The 16,391-nt window shown below is 43.1% G+C and overlaps 1 protein-coding gene across 2 annotated transcripts in view; it reads right to left on the bottom strand.

Annotated features, from left to right (window-relative positions):
- PCSK2 (proprotein convertase subtilisin/kexin type 2) overlaps nt 1-14,835 on the bottom strand; it is a 216,982-nt gene extending 202,147 nt beyond the window's left edge. For both annotated transcript variants that reach the window (XR_010935079.1, XM_067707300.1), the window contains exon 1: nt 14,325-14,835. Coding sequence is in view for 1 of the 2 variants with exons in the window: in XM_067707300.1 (XP_067563401.1) it covers nt 14,325-14,501 (177 nt within the window). In the remaining variant the exon portion in view is untranslated. The remainder of the gene's footprint in view (nt 1-14,324) is intronic.
- Nucleotides 14,836-16,391: the final 1,556 nt, after the last annotated feature.

Below are 16,391 nucleotides of genomic sequence, written 5' to 3'. Positions count from 1 at the left end.
TGGGTCAACAATTTAAGCTCACTGAGTAGTTGTTCAAGTATTGACTTCATTAAAATTAAAAACTTCTGTGAAAGACACTATCAAGAGAATTTAGAAAACAAGTGACAGACTGGGAGAAAATATTTTCAAAGGATACATAAAGGATTGCTATCCAACATATACAAAGAACTTTTAAAATTCAACAATCAGAAAACAAAGAACCCAATTTAAAAAGGGGTCAAGGACCATAACAGATGCCTCGCCAATGAAGACATACAAGTGGCAAATAAGCATATGAAGAGATACTCCACATCGTATCTCATGAGGAATTACAAATTAAAACCACAATGACACAACATTACACATCTATTAGAACGGCCCAAATCTGGAACGCTGACAACACGAAATGCTGGTGAGAAGGTGGAGCAACAGGAACTCTCATACATTGTTGGTGAGGATGCAGAATGGCACAGCCGCTCTGGAAGACAGCTTGGCGGTTTCTAACAAAGCTAAACATACTATTACCATATAATTCAGCAATTGCACGTCTTGGTATTTATCCAAATGAGCTGAAAACTCATGTTCAGACAAAAACCTGCACACAGATGTTTATAGCAGCTTTGTTCATAACTGTCAGTACTTGGAAGCATCCAAGATGTCCTTCAGTAGATGAATGGGTAAATAAACTGTGGTACATCTAGATAATGGAATATTATTCAGTGCTAAAAAGAAACGAGCTATCAAACCACAAAAAGACATATTACTAAAGCAAAGGAAGCCAGTCAGAGAAGTCTCAATGCGTCCAACTATCTGAAATTCTTGAAAAGGCAAGACTGTGCAGAGAAAAATAAGACCAGTGTTTGCCAGGGGGTGCAGGTGGGGGCAGAGAAGAACAGGCAGAGCACAGAGAATTTGGGGGAAGTCAAGATATTTTGTATGATATTATCATGATAGATATATGTCATTAAACTCATGTCGAAACCTACAGAATTTACACTAAGAGTGAACCCTAAGGGAAACTATGAATTTGGGGCAATTATAATGTGTCAATGTAGGTTCATCTTTGGTAAAAATGTACCATTCTGGTGAGTGATGTTGATAAAAGTAGACAGTATGCGTGTGTAGGAGCAGGGGTATATGAGAAATCTCTGTACCTTCCTTAATTGTTGTCCACTTAAAGTGGCTTTTAAGAAATAGTCTTAAAAATAATATAGCCCATTTCAGTGGATTCCAATTGCTATAATTACCCCAACGGAGAGCAACGTGTTGGAAATGGAATATAGAGTATGTGGCTTTTATTGTTTTAATTTTTATTTATTATTTTTATTTACTTTGATCATTCTTTTCCTTTTATTTTTTGAAGGGGCCTAGATGGGCAGTGAATAAAATGGAGAGGAAGAGCTGGGCATTTTGAATATATCCAATGATTCTAAAACTATGAAAGGATATAATAATGGGAACTGTTCGATAAGAAGTCGTTCCATTCTTAGCACAGAGGCATATGGAGGCACAAAAAATACGCTATCTCATAAAAATCAATCAACAAGAAACAGGCCAAGACAATTTCTTATTGAAGGCAAATAAGCCGCATTATTTAGGTGAGTAAAGTAAATATGATTTCACTAGAGGAGTGGAAGGCTTGACAGCTCCTTTGAACAGATGCCGCTCATACAGCAGAGGAGCCTAATTGTTTACTTGCACCTCCAGCTCCTCTGTCAACGGAAGGAGGCCTGTGGTGTGAGGACTCATTTCTTTGAGTAACCAGATGTGACAGAGAATCTTATTCAGCCTGAACTTCTCAGGGCATATTGTAAGGTTAGCCTGCTCTGAGGAGGTCCTTTGGGTATAGAACCAGAAACCAGTTGCTAAACAGAGTTTTCCACACCCCAGCACGTAAAATAGGTAACTTGTAAGAGACTGGATGGAGCCATCAGATCAGGGGAAGTCTTATAAACGGGTCTAGAGAAATATAATATGTTTTTTGTTGCACATAAATCTAAATATGTTACCTTTCTGTCTGTAAAACCCATCCCTTTCAATGTGCTCTATCTCTGCAGGGCTCAATAAAAACTTGTCAATAAAATATGACTGTATGGATGGATGTTCCTTTGGATTAGCTATTTGTAAGGGGGGAATTAGCTATCTGAGGGGAAGTGAGAGGGGAGAGTGGAAAATCCTTGACCCAGCACTCAGGACACCTGGCTCTAGGCCCACCTTGCCCATTTCTACGCTTCTCCTAGGTATTGTTCTCCATGGACAACACTCAACTCTCTTCTGTGATTCTAAGAGCTGCTTTTCCCTATGACCAGGAGCACAAAAATGCAGAACGGCTTGTGTTGTCCAGGGTTGTTTGTTTTTGTGGAATGGAGCTACTAGTCCACAGTGGGATTCAAACAATGATATACTCCCAAGAACCTACACAACTTATTTATATCAAGTCTAAAATGACAGTCAGACAATGAGATAGGTGAAGAATAGCTGACCCTCAGCCTCATTCACAAACAGTTCCTTTCTAACGTAAGGCAAAATTTCCATGTATTATCTCAGAAATGAAAATGTAAAAACATGCATTCTTCCTTTGGAATATCAGGGAGTAAGCTACTTATCAGGTGTGCTGGGATGACATTACTGTCCTGGCTTTTCTTTTTGGCTTCTAAGTTAGGGGGCTTGTTTTAGATTCAAGTATCTGTGTATCTGGGAAGAAGTAGTATGCATTTAGTGATTTTGTTCTTAGCTGGAATAAATTTCATGCACAGAATTGGCCACCTCTACCAGCCATCCACTGTGGCTTCAAAGACAATAATTAAGCTATTATTATCCCTGATGTCATCAGCCAGTGGCAATAGAATCAAAGGCATGATTCCCTAGTAGTAACATCTGTTAAAAGGGATGGTGATACCTGCTTCCAGGATATGAATGATTCCCTAGGACAAAGGAACAAGGCTGGGAGATCTAGGCCCCTCTACTTCACTACTAGCTCAACTTGTTTTTCTAGGGTTACCTGTATATGGCCACTCTGCTATACTTTCCAAGTATCCTTCAATGTCTCCTTCTACTTATCCACAAGATCCACGTTCCTAACATGGTGTGGCTGACCCCTCATGAACCATCCTCAGTCCACGTTTTTGGTTTCATCTCCCAAAAATGTTGCCTAGTCAGGCAACACTAATTGTAATCCTTCTAAAATTCCGGTGCACTTTGTTTCATGTGCTGTACCATCCTCGATAAACCCCCTTTTATTTTAATTTGTTGAAATTATGAGCCTCAGTGCAAACTCACCTCCACGTGGCACTGCCTGCCTTGTGAAGGCTTCCCTTCTGCTTCACATGTCCTATATCACAGATCTCTCACAAAGCATATTGCCAGTACTCATATAGAGCACTCCTACTTGTCTGTGATTTCTGTATCTTATCTAACCTGTGCCTCTGTGTAGCAGATGATGTTTTGATGGCCTTCCTGCATTCCTTTTACCTACCCTGGAGGTCCCCTGTACACAGTGCCTGTACATGCCACAGTCTTCATGCATCCCTCTGCCTGAGGGTGTTAGTCTGACTGTGGAAGCAGGCTTGGCCTGCTTGGGGCAAGCAGAAGTGCAAGGGATTTGATGCCCCTCAGGTGTAACCCTCAACCGAGGAAGAATGGGAGGTGGTGGCTACATTTCCTAGCTTCCTCGCCCTTGGATGGGATAACTCAGAAATGCTGTAACTCCCAGACTCTTCGGGAGGAGAAAGTTGCAGAAGTGGTCCTCGTTTGTTTATGTCTCTCCGTATCAACTCCTTAGGAGAGTTGCCTCCTGCACTGACTCTGAGCTTGGCCATATGGCTTGCATTGGCCAATGGGACTTAATAAATGTGACACAACCAAAGACTTGAAAAGGGTTTGCACACTGGAGCTGGATCGCTCCTTAATATCTGAAAACTTTCTTACTTGTCCCCAAGTCCGTGTCTTGGTGCCTGATATCATACTTGCTTATTGAATGTGTTAACTACGTGTTTATTGAATGAACGGCATATTCTTCTGCTTCTGCGCTTCCCCCGCTATGACGGTGCTCCTGTTACTTTGTTTGTCCATTGGTTTCAAACTTCCATAACTTTTCTTTGGTCCTTTCCTCCTTCCCAAGTTAATGGCCAGAGTGGCTTGTTTCGGGCTTCAACTTCTGGGTCCAAATTTGCTCCATGCCAAGCCTCATTGGAGACACACTCTCCAAGGTTCCCTTTGGCTTGATTCCGCACCCCACCCCATGTTGCTGCCCCTGGACTTTAAGAGATCCACGGTGGCTTGTTTCCCATCCTTCTCCCCCCATCTTAGGCTCTGCAAGCTCTCTCTTGGTCTCCCATTCCTGGTTGACACTCCCTAGAAACACAGTCAACAGGAACTGACTAGAATTGACTCTTTCATGCCAACTACTTTCTTATGTTTGAACTTCCATCATTTTTGAAGAGAACTGATAGTCTTCTGATGAAACATATTTTCCCCTCTTCACAGAAGTGAAGAACAAGCTAAGGGCAAGGAAAGATAGGATTTGTGGATCTCCTTGTTCTCCTCTGTCATTGGCTTCTGAATTACTCATTAAGTCACAAAATTTTTAGGCTATTAATGACAGTTAATTAATCGAAGTCATTTAACACAGATACAAATTAGGATATTCTTATAACGTTTCCTCGCATGCGTGGTCTTCCTGATTGCAGTATCTCATAACACATCTGTCTGTCATTTAGTGAGCATCTGATGACAATGCTAAGCCTTTAGAATGTTTTCTAACCATTGATTTTGATATTTATTAAGTGCTTGCTAAAAGTACAGCGCTGTGCTCGTCACTAAGGGGACAGTCAAAGAAATATAAAATTCTTATTCTATCTTTTATCAAGTGTTAATCCAATAGGTTTTTGTTTTTTGTTTTTTTTCTGCACCATGCAGCTTGCAGGATCTTAGTTCCCCGACCAGGGATTGATTGAACCCGGGCCCACTGCAGTGAAAGCCTGGAGTCCTAACCACTGGACTGCCAGGGAATTCCCCAGGAGGTTGTTGTTGGTGTGGAATCCCTGAACTTATAACTTTCCCAGTTTTGTTTGGGAAACTGGAATCTGTAAAAATTTTAGGGATAAATTTGAGAAAAGCAGACTAGGAGGACCTGAAATGAACTGGTAACCAACAGGTTGGTTTATATGGCTAATCGCTCATAGAAATCCCTCTCAATCTGGTTCTCTCTCTCCAGCATGAAAGGCTGGTGCAGTGGTTCTGATGATGCAGCGTCTGAACCACCGTCAGGGAGCAACAGGGTTCCAATGCTCATTGCAAATAGTTGGGAACAGAAACATCATGTTTGATCTCCATTTCCTCATGTATAAAATTAAGGGTTAAACTAATGGCTTTCCAAGGTCTCTTCCTGCTCTGACAGGCTGTAACTCCATAATTTCAGTTACAATTTGTTAAAATTTAAATTAGTCTGGATAAATCAGTCAGAATAATCAGTCAAGTATGTCACAGTATTTTGGTGGGGTACCAATCTCCAAGGGGTCTGACAAGTGTTTAGAAACCATTATCATAAAAATCATTAAAACCACATAAATTTGTCACCATAATAATACTTTTCTTCTTGTCCTCCCTTTACCACTATATTTTTTGAAGGAACTGTCTACACTTGATACCTCTACTTCATCATACTTACTGCAGCCTTCACAATTTGGCTTCCTTCCTGTTACAGACACTATCACTTTCCTGCTCACATCCCTTTGGGCCTTAGCATTTAGTGTATGAAGAAAGCCTCTGGATCTATTTGTCTGAGAGTTTTCTCTGGCGGCCAAATTCTGCTCTGTTTGAGCATTTGCCAAGTCAAAATGCTGGAGAGTCAATGCCACCCAGGAAAAACTATCAATCATGAAACAATATCTGATTGCAACTGGCATATAAATACAGCAGTTCCCTCACCCCTCAGGCAGAATGACTCTCAGACAAGTTCTAAACCATCTCCCAGAGTTTCCTGGTAGGATTGAGCCCCAGTTACCCACAGTGACAACTTGTGCTGTAATACACCCTTAATTCCTGCCTTCCCTTCCCGGTCTCAATTCCCCACTCCCCTACCGGTATTTACTAGAATCATGCCTTGGATAAACAACTTGCATTTAATCCTTGTCCCAGGGACTGCTCCTGGGGACCCAAACCGACATATTGTACTTCTCCTCTTCCCATGTGCTAAGGTGCCTCCTCCAATCACACCAATGACTTCATCTCCAAAACCAGTGGCCACCGTTGCCCCATTCTTTCTTTCTTAATCCTCATCTCCATTCCTTTCACAGCCCTGCACTTTCTCAAGTAATCTTCCATATCCCTAACTGTCCAAGTTCCGTCTCCTCTTTCTCCCTCCACGTCCAAACTTCTCCAAGATTTTGTGCTAGAACCTCTTCTCTTCGTTTTCTCTCCACACTCTCCCTTAGCAATGCTATTTAGCTATGGCATGACTGAGGTGCACGAGGATGGATGCTTGTGCATTTGACTTTCAGCTCCTTGACCACCTCCACCTCTTTTTGGCTTTGGTAACTCACCTCCATGGACCTCATCATTGCCTGGAAATGCTCAATTTTGGGAGTCTTGAGTTTCAACACCCTACTCACTAACCATAGCTTTCTCCCTTTCAACTCTCTCACTACTAATCCCAATTAACCTTCTCTTCTATTTTATGGATATTCCATTTTTTAAAACTCCATTTCCTTCTCTCCCTACTTCCACCATCTCCACTTGAGTGCTATTGAAGAAAATGACTCAGTTGCTGCTGCTATAAATCCATGCTCTCCCACTTGGCCCCTCAGTACTGGCCAGAGGTCATTACCGGTCCTTTGTCAGCATCCTCTCCCACCCCCATTTGCAGAGCACAAAATTTTATCTCTTTTGAAGCCCCCATCCCAGCACCACTTCCCTCACTCCAAGAATTGACCTTGCCTCCTACACCTTTGAAATAACTGTGACTCCCAAGTGGATATTCTCCTGATATCCTCCTCTGTGACCTAAAAACTGAACTTCATCTGCTCATTCTTCTCTCTTTTATCTCAAAGAGAGGAGAGTTCTTTTTTCATGTACAGGCTAATCCCTTCACTTTTCAATAAAACCCAGCTCATCAAGAGATGAATGAAAATGAAGAATTTGGGTCTGAAGAAGTTCTGGTAAAAGGACTTGTGATGAAATTAGAATTTAAGAAAAACTAGGAGAAGAACTGGGTGTTTAGGGGAGTCAATGCCACATTTAAAGTTATAAATGAAGGGCCACTCTAGGATCCTACAGTTTTCTTCATGTTCTTGTCAAATTTCTACAAGAAACTATCAGCATGTTGTAACATTCTTAAGTCTATTTTACTCTATATCAGAAAATTAACAGTTTATATCAATGTTTCACTTTCAACCTAAGAGTTTATTATTTTCCATTATTCTCATCAGAGGATATCAACATATCACAACATTATCCAAAAAGCCATGATCAAATGAGCTTTAGGGACAAAAACAATTTGTCAAGAGAGTTTACTGCAAAAGTTTATTGCTTTTTCTATATACCTCATGTAGAAGCCATCAATTAATATGCAGTCATTACATTTAGGATAGAAGAGAGTTAACTCAGATGTAATTTCTTGATTCCCTAACCATTAGAGGATTTTAGCCACTGAATCATCTTTAGCTATAACAAATACATCTTAGTAGACAAAGTCAAGCTGTAATTCCTGTTTTTCAACTGCCCTGTGATTCTTTGAATATCAACTAATATATCCCAGAAATTTAGTATAGTGTTTCTTTTCAAAATGATGAATCTGAGCTCAAATGTAAAATAAAGCCACTGCTATAGTGGGGGGAAAGCATTTGAACTTCAGGTTTCACGTTTTATTTTTAAGCCTGACTTCTCTGAGCAGTTATAGCTGAATATATAACTATTGCAAATTTAACTATCAGCATTACTCTCTGATGTGCTATAACATTATGATAAGACCTTTTGAAATAGAAATTGATTTCTAGATAGTCATTCATTTGAGAAAAAGAGGTGTAATTTCCCCCCTTCTTTTGTATTTATCAAGTTTTGACTGCAGGCTTTATTTTCTCTGCTCAAACAACTCATGTATTCTACTATTGATAATTTCTAAGTTGGGAATTTTAGGGAAACACAGGAGTCTGTCAGTCAGTGATTTGCTGGTTGTTAACTACTTCTGTTTCCTAGCTAAATTTCTGCCTATTAATAAATGGATATTACAGGGGTAGTTTCTTAAGACTAGTTCTTCAAGTACTTTCTCTCTGAGCTGACAGCTTAAATCATCATCTTGTGACCCAAGTGTCTTTATCAGTCAAGAAGCATAGAATGAGTATCTACTATGAGTAGGGTGTATTGGTTGCCAGTGCGAGCAACAGAGAATTGAATGGATTTTATATTCTTGCTGGAGAAGACAAGTCACAAAGACCTGAAAAGTTGGTTGATGTTATGAGATGAAAATCTAAGAACTCTCATAAGCCTTTAGAAGATTATTGCTGTTGTGATTTGCCTTGGTTTGGTTGCAAAGTTTGGAGAGTCATTTCAACAGCCTGAGAAAAGGAACATTTATGGGGAATGTATTGGTTTAGGTAATACTGGTTGTTCTAAAGATAAACTCCCAAATCTCAATACCTTAATGTAATAGTTTAATTTCTGCTTCACGTAAGGAATGAGAAATTCTAAGTCAGGAATCAGGGACCTGGGCTCCTTTCATGTTGTGACTCTGCCACCTTTAGCATTTGCTTCCAGAGTTACTGTTCTCAATCACATCAAGCCTCAGAATAGAAAAGAGAGTGGAAAATCAACCTACATGGAGTTTTTATGCATCAGGCATAGAAGAAAAGCACATCACTTCTGCTTACAATACATTGGCTGGAATTGTCATATGACCACACTTACCTGCAAAGCAGGCTGGGAAATGTGGTCTTTCTGTGGCTCGTGTAGAAGAGGAAATTAGTTTGGTGACTAGCTTTAAGCCTCTGTCACAGAGTTCTTTGGCTGGGAATTTGGGCTGGAAGTTATTAGAAACTCAGATGCAATGTTTGCATCTCCCACAACCTGGATGGGCTTTCTCATGCCAACTAGACTCCATTCTCCATTCTATAGCAACTAGTGGGTCACATTTCCTAAAGAAGCCAGTATGATTGGTTGAGATAATTACCATTGTCTGTAACAAATTGTAGACCACTGAATTATTTGGGCCAGGCCATCTCATGGACCATGGTTGACTCATGGATGGGTTGCCATTGGGTTGAGTGTCTATTCCTCCCTCAATCAGTTGTCACCCCTGAGAAAATATAACCCACAACTGCTTTCTTGAGTAAAAAAAAAAAAAATGTGGCTAGGTCATCACCTTATTATTATTACTACTACCAATAATAGGGTTTTATTCTATGCACTCAGCACTGTGTCCAGAACCTTACATGCACTATGTTATTGATTTTTCACAACCCCCATATTTTATTAACCATTTCAAATAAAATAAGCCTCTGAGGGATTTCATAACTTAGCCAAGTTTCTGGTGCTGTCTAATCAAAATCCTGTCATCTTTACCTTTTAACATCACTGTTCCTGGTTTCCTTCAGCCACAGAGGGGCTTTGGGCATGGCGAGTGCTGTGACAGATATGACTGGTGACTGGTCCAAGGGAAAGGAACAGATTATATGCAATAGAAGTTCCAAAGAGATACAAAACAACCAGAGAAGGCATGAAGGATGAACTTGGACTTGACCTAAGGCATAATGTATTAAGTTGGGATCCAAAAGGAATTCATGGCAGTCATGTTGGAGAAATGGGCTCTTTCCCTTTAGCTATCATGATAGTAGATCTTGTAGTTCCAGAAAAACTGTCCCTTAAGGGTTTTTAAGATAGGAATCCTTTCGGAAATACTTAGGATCAAATCTTTTTCCTGTTATTTCTGCCTTCATCCCCCAAACTATGTTAAAAGGACGGGGGAATATGGTTAGAGAATTCTTTTGACTGACAATTGATTGTGTGTGGAAGTGAAAGTAAAATTATATAATATGGATTCAATATTGTTGGGACATTAAAACACCATTAAAAGGGTGAGAATACATATTCAAAATACATATATCTGACAAAAGATTCCTATCCATAATAGGTAAAGAGCTCCTACAAACCTAAAGCTAAAAGCTACCCAAGTGAACAAGAGGGGGACTTACAGAATGCTGATAACATTTTATCTCTTGATTTAGGTGCTGGTTACACATGTGTGCCCAGTTCATGAAAATTTATCAAGTTATGCTCTTTCTTAAATTATATTATACTTCAATAAAATTAAAATGACCAGAAGTTTATTCTTTCATTACATAACAGCACAATTATTAGATTTAAAAAAATTTTTAACAATTATACATATAAAAGCTGTCACATGACTTTACTTGTGTAATCATCCTAGCCTCAGTTCTACATGGATAAAAAATAAAACATATTATAGTAAAAGAAAAAACTTAATTGTCAGTTGTTTGGATTTCTACCTTAATTCTCACATGATTTTTGGCTAACCCTCAATGCATTAATAAATAATTTTCTTTTTCAAAGGAATTAAAATTAGTAGTGTATTGAGAATTTTAAGGCAATCTTTAGAATAACGTCTTTGTCATTATTGCAAACTCACTCATTCTCCTAGACATATGCACCTTCTCTGGTGAACTTACATCTTTGGGCCACATCATGATAAAATAGAAAATTTTAGTCTCAACACACTTCTCTGAGGGTAAAGTTATAGGTATTTTTATTCCTTTTGAGAGAGGAAATATAATTGTTTGCTTATGGTCTCGTAAGAGTTAGGCAAAATAGTCAAAAAATATTCATTGAGTACCTTATATATAGGACACTGTGCTAAATATAGAGTTATAAAAAGACATAATATATTATCTCTTGGGAGATTTACAACTTATCTGAAGAAGTGTATACTCGTACACATTAGTTAACAACATAAGTTAATACCAAATAAGTGTTAAATATATTGTAGAAAAAAGAAATAAAGGAAAGGAAAAATATCTGAACTCTAAAATGGTGCCCAAAAGGCAGAGTTCTTGGCAGTCAGGGAAGGCTTCCTGGAGGCAGCATGATAGAAAAACAAAATTATTTTCGCTTTAAATCTGAGTTTTTTTCACTTTCCAGATATAAGCAGTTACGTTTAACCTCTTAGAGCTTTAAGATTTTCATCTGAGAATTAGAGCTGATGCCAATAATTTCTACCTCACAGAGTCATGAGGTTAGATAACTTTGTAAAATAGTAGGTCCCTCCCTTCTTTCATATGAATAAATAATTACTGAGAATCTTTGCTGTCTGACACTGAGCATCTGGAAGGATGGGGCGGTAGGGAGTTGGGAGGTATCCTAGGTGTTAGAAAGAGGAAGGAGAAGGAGGTATTGGGGGTTTTAAATGAAAAATGAATAAGAAATATTGACAAAAGTACAGTACAGCATGACAAAAAGAAGACGGGACAGTGTTTGGGAGACCTGGAGGAATAAATAAAACTAAGGAAGTTTTCTTACAGCCTGGCAATAATATGCTGGCTCTGGTGAGGAAACCAGAAATATAGACGATCCCATCCCTGAATGTTTAACTTTTAAGTGGGTAGACAATGCTTACACCCGTATTTACTTACATATATGAACTGACTAGAGGACAAGTAATGAAATGTCCTAGCTTATGTCACGTAGTCTTTGCTTCTTTATCCCACAGGGATTTGGAGAAGGGAAAGCTCATGGCATCAGGGAAAGTTTGGAGCTCAGTCTTGGGGGATGAGTGGACATGGATCCAAAGGAGGAAAAGAGGGTTCATTCCAGACAAGTGTAGCTTCGTGCAACAATTCATCAGAAGTATCTTGCCATAGACTGATTTTTACTTAAATAGATATCAGAGCAAAAATCATTTGGATAAGAGTGCTTCTGAGAGGTCATGGACAGGTAACTAGGAGATGGCAAGGTAAAAAGCCCATTTCTCCTGGATGGGAACTGCCGGTTTGAGACTGTAATGCAAAACCAGTGGGCTCCTCTCCAAGAAAGGATGGGAAAGAGGCTTAGGTATCTGATTTCACCCCAAAGTATGAGTTCCCTGAGATTTTAAGGTAAGTGTATTGAGAGGATTCAGATTCATTTATGATGAGATTGTCTCTACACCTCCTTGCTCAAGTTCCATCACCAAAACTGTAAATCCTTTATTAGGCTGTTCACCTCTATACAAAAAAGAAGGAAGCTTCTTGGAGCATATATGCTAAGCCATTATCAGTCTCAGCTACACAGAGATCAAATGTTAAGGGCATATCTTCAATAGGGGAAGTAAAAGAGGATAGTGATGTCTGCCCACCCCATGGAAAGGGCCCTGGTATGGGGAGAGAGTAACAGGTATTTCTGCGTCAACCGCAGCCCTTTCACAGAGCTTTTGTTTTGTTTTTGTTTTTTTAAGAGGCTTTTTAAAGAACCTGATGCCACATCCCTTTCCAGCATACCCTAAAGGCCAACGTACCCTGCAGAGCACTTAGCTCGCTGTGGCATGTACTAAGGGGGTGAGAGCATAAGTTCATCTCTGAAAGATCTGGGCTTAAATTCTTGGCTGTTTTCATCTTGGGTCTTTATCTGAGCCAATTTCCTTATCAGAACCATAGGCTTAATAATAATCGTAGCTTCCTCAGAGTTGTTGAGAGTATTAAAGAAAAGTATTAAAGTAAGGACTCCATCACATAAAGGTGCCCTATAACTGTCAGCTAATAATAATCACCACTATATTTATGGCGCCTGGGTCCTGGATCTTGCCAAGTTTGGGGCAGGGGTAAGGGTGGGAAGGAAGGAGGGTCTCCTTATTTATTGTATTGGCGGCACTCTGTAAACAGCCCCCAGGCCCTGGGCTAGAGCGGCGGCGGGCTGCACCCTCAGCTGGCGTCTCCTCTCCCGTGCTCCACCCACACTTCCCCGGAGCAACAAGTCCCTCTGCGGGACCCGCCCGCGCGCCACAGGCAGACCCGGCGCCGCCTCCCAGACCTCTGTCAAACTCACTGTCAAACCCATTTGGGGTCGAAATCGCGGTGGCCAACGCCCTACGGAGGCGGGAGAACCCGCAGCAGGTGAAGGAGGCTTGCAGCGGTTAGGAGGGAGGCTGGAGACGTGGGAAGTCCGGACTGAAGGGACTGAGTCCCAGTTCGCGCTGCCCTTGCGAGGCAAGAGCAGCACCGAAGCACCCACAGCTCAACTCTAGCTTCTCTCCTGGGATCAGGAGGGAGGAAACGGGACCCGGAATCCCACAGACCTCCACCCGGTCAGCGCTCTGGTCGACAGATCGCATCCCTCCGTCCTGTAGGTTCAGATCGCCCCGGTCTCTCCTTGCACCCTCACTCCACCGCACCCTTCGCCAGGTCCCCTAAGGACACTTGAGATCCCTGGCGAGATATTTCGCAGGAAGCAGGTAGGTCAGCCACGGCCCCCATCCAGTGATCTCCACTCCCTTCCCTCCCAGACTGGGTACCCTGGCGTCTCCAAAGGAGTCCCGAGGCATCCGAGGCTGGGAACATCATCCAGCTGCCCAAACGGTTGAACTCTGACAACTTCTTGGAATGGGGATCCCCGCTTTCTTGTGGGAAAGCCAAGCCCACATACCAAGAGAGCCACCCCGAGTTCTCCGTAAGGAACTCCCCTCAAAATCTACCTCTCCAGCGTCTACAGCTGCGAGTTGAGAACTAGAGAGCTGAGTACGCTTCGGGGTGGGCGGGCGTGGGCGTGGGCGGGGGCGGGGGAAGTTCAGCCCCGATTTTGGAAAGAAAAACCAGTTTTGTCTCCAAGTCTCCTGGAGCCAGGGAGCTGCCTTCCCTGGAAGAGAGCCGGGACAGGAGTCAGGGAGGGAAGTCCTCCTGGCGCCGGGTTCGAAAAGCGCGGAGACGAATCGCAGTGTCCAAGCTTCCAGCCTTGTGCGTCGGAAACTACCCGTTCTCCGGGAGGCAGGGGCGGGGGATACATCCCTGACGAGTCTGCCAACGCCAAGACCTGCTGTTCAGCACTTCGTACCTCATCCCCAGGCAGCCTTGAGAAGTTGGTAGCTCGGACAGCAGCCCGGGCGCACCGCATTGTTTGAAAGGTGTTATCCTGTTTTCGCCACCAAGTCAAAGAGCAATAAATTGTTTTTATGACCTTACGAGTACAATTTGAAGGGCATTTTAATTACATAACCCGTGAAAGATCACCGGAGGCAACGTTGTGTTAAGGAGCCGATGGCAGAATATCTGCATCGCACAAGAAAGAGAGAAAACTTGCAAATCTGCAATGAGATTGCGCAGGGCTGCCGCCGTTTTGAAACAACATGCGAAATGCAAGAGAGGTCTTACCTTTCGGACTCCAAAACCGTGTTCTGCTGCAACTTGGCGAGCTTCTTCCTCTCCTCCTTTATGCAACTCCACAAGAAAATGATTCGTGAAGACCGGTCTCTCGGCAGATGCAAAAACCATGACACAGAAGAGGAGCCCGGCGGCCGCCTTCCACTGGAAGACACAGCCACCTTTCATCTTTCTTTGGGAGTGAAAAGTGGTGTTAGGAGGCGCGCAGGCTGGCGGAGCAGTGGTCCCGCAAGGAAGGTGCAAATAAAAAAAATATATATATATATATATATATATAGTTTTTGTTGTTGCTTGTTTTAAAAAAATCTTTGTGTAGAGAAAAACACTGATTAGGGGTTTGGAAAGGAGCAAATCAGTGTGTGTTCTCTAGCATCTGGCTGGCGGGGAAGCCGTGTAGTCAGGCAGCCCGGCTTGCTCGCAGAGGTGCTAATGTGGAGAGCTGTGTGTATCTCAGAGAAAGAGCGAGTGTATCTGTGCCTGATGCTAAATCTGCATTTTCAGCTCCTCCTCAGCTCCAATTCCACTGGGGCGGGAGGAAGGCTCCAGCCTGGGTGACGTGCGCCCGCCGGCAGCCAATGAGGGCTGCAGAAGCGGCGGGTCCCGCCCTGGGCCGCCCCGGGCCCGCCCCTGCCCGCCCCCGGCCAGGCAGGTCCGCCTCCGCCGGCGGGGGGCGCCGCGCGGCGAGCCCGCGCCCCCGCCCCTTTCAGCACCCTGGAGAGCGCCTCCACCTCCACCCAGGCCCGCGCGCTCCCAGGAAAATCCCCCCAGCTGTAATCTGGTCGGCGGCGCCGGAGTGATGTCATTGTTTGTGGAATCTGCAGGGCTCTGGAAAGGGAATTACGGTGCGTGCCGCTCTCTGAGGCCCCGAGGGGAGCTGGGGCACCGGCCTCTCCCGGTTCTTCTTCCCTGTTTATTTTCTGCTGCAAAACAACTCTCTCTCTCTCTCTCTCTCTCTCTCTCTCTCTCACGCGCACACACACATACACACACACACACACAAGCACTCAAGGCATACTTGCTTCCCCTTCTCTCAATAACAAAGCAAACATCAACCCTCCTCCCGCCACTTTGGGCAAATCCCAGGGCAGGGCTGCCCCCCTTCCTGGCAGGGGAGGGGGGCGTTGGGGAAAGTAGCCTTCTTGGGGTGACTTATGGGGGCGAGAGTGCAGAAGCGAGCTATTTTTTAATTATTTTGTAGGCTCCAGGCGAGTCTGGAACTAAACAACTGGGAAGCCTGGTAGGAGATCAGGCTCGCCCCCATCAGTAAGTGTGAAGAGATGAGACCCCTCCAGAAGTCTGGGTTGCTCCGCTGAGACTGCCTTCAAGAAAGCCGCGGCCGGGATCGCCATGCCTCGAGGTGCACTCCCAGACTTGAGGACGCTGCGCAAGGACAGCCAGGCTGCGCTTTGGGAAAGGCGCAGCCACAGATCCCAGGCACTGGGCCGAGGCTGGTTGAGCGTCCTCGACCGGGGCGAATTCAGGCCAAGTGGCAAAGGGTCAACTAAGTTATCCAGTTAAGAAACGTGCACTCACAGTCTAGGAACTGCTTACTACTGACTTCTTCTTGCCCTAGTGAGAGGAAGCAGGGAGGCGATGTCTGCAACAAAATGAGAGCGATTGTCTTAAAGCAACTCAAACAGTGTTGAGTTACAGAGTATGTACACTGGTCTTGACTTTGTAGGCTCGATCTTGACTGTGTAGCTCCAGAGTCCAAAATCCTGCCTCACTTGGATAAGAGGTAAGAGATTTTTTTGCCTAGAGGCTTAAGTGTATGCAATGCATCCAGAGAGAGAAGGAGAGGGAGGGAGGAGCAAGGCAGAGAGAGAGAGAGATAGATTATAATATTGACACATTACATATGTGTGTGTTTCAGACTTCCTCCTTTTCACTTTAGCATGAAGTTAGAATCTACACAAGAAAAACACTAATGGTAGAAATGAATACACAATGCCATGGGACACACTGTCTTTGAAACAGAGCTCATTGTTGACAGAGCTGGCTCCCCGAAAGCCCTTTCAAGCATTGCCAAGTAAAAATGTAGGGATTACTGAAGACTTT

This window comes from Pseudorca crassidens, chromosome 15 (assembly GCF_039906515.1).
Source record: "Pseudorca crassidens isolate mPseCra1 chromosome 15, mPseCra1.hap1, whole genome shotgun sequence".
NCBI lineage: Eukaryota > Metazoa > Chordata > Mammalia > Artiodactyla > Delphinidae > Pseudorca > Pseudorca crassidens.
The sequence above is the reverse complement of the archived record's forward strand: the minus strand, read 5'-3'. Positions and strand labels throughout refer to the sequence as shown.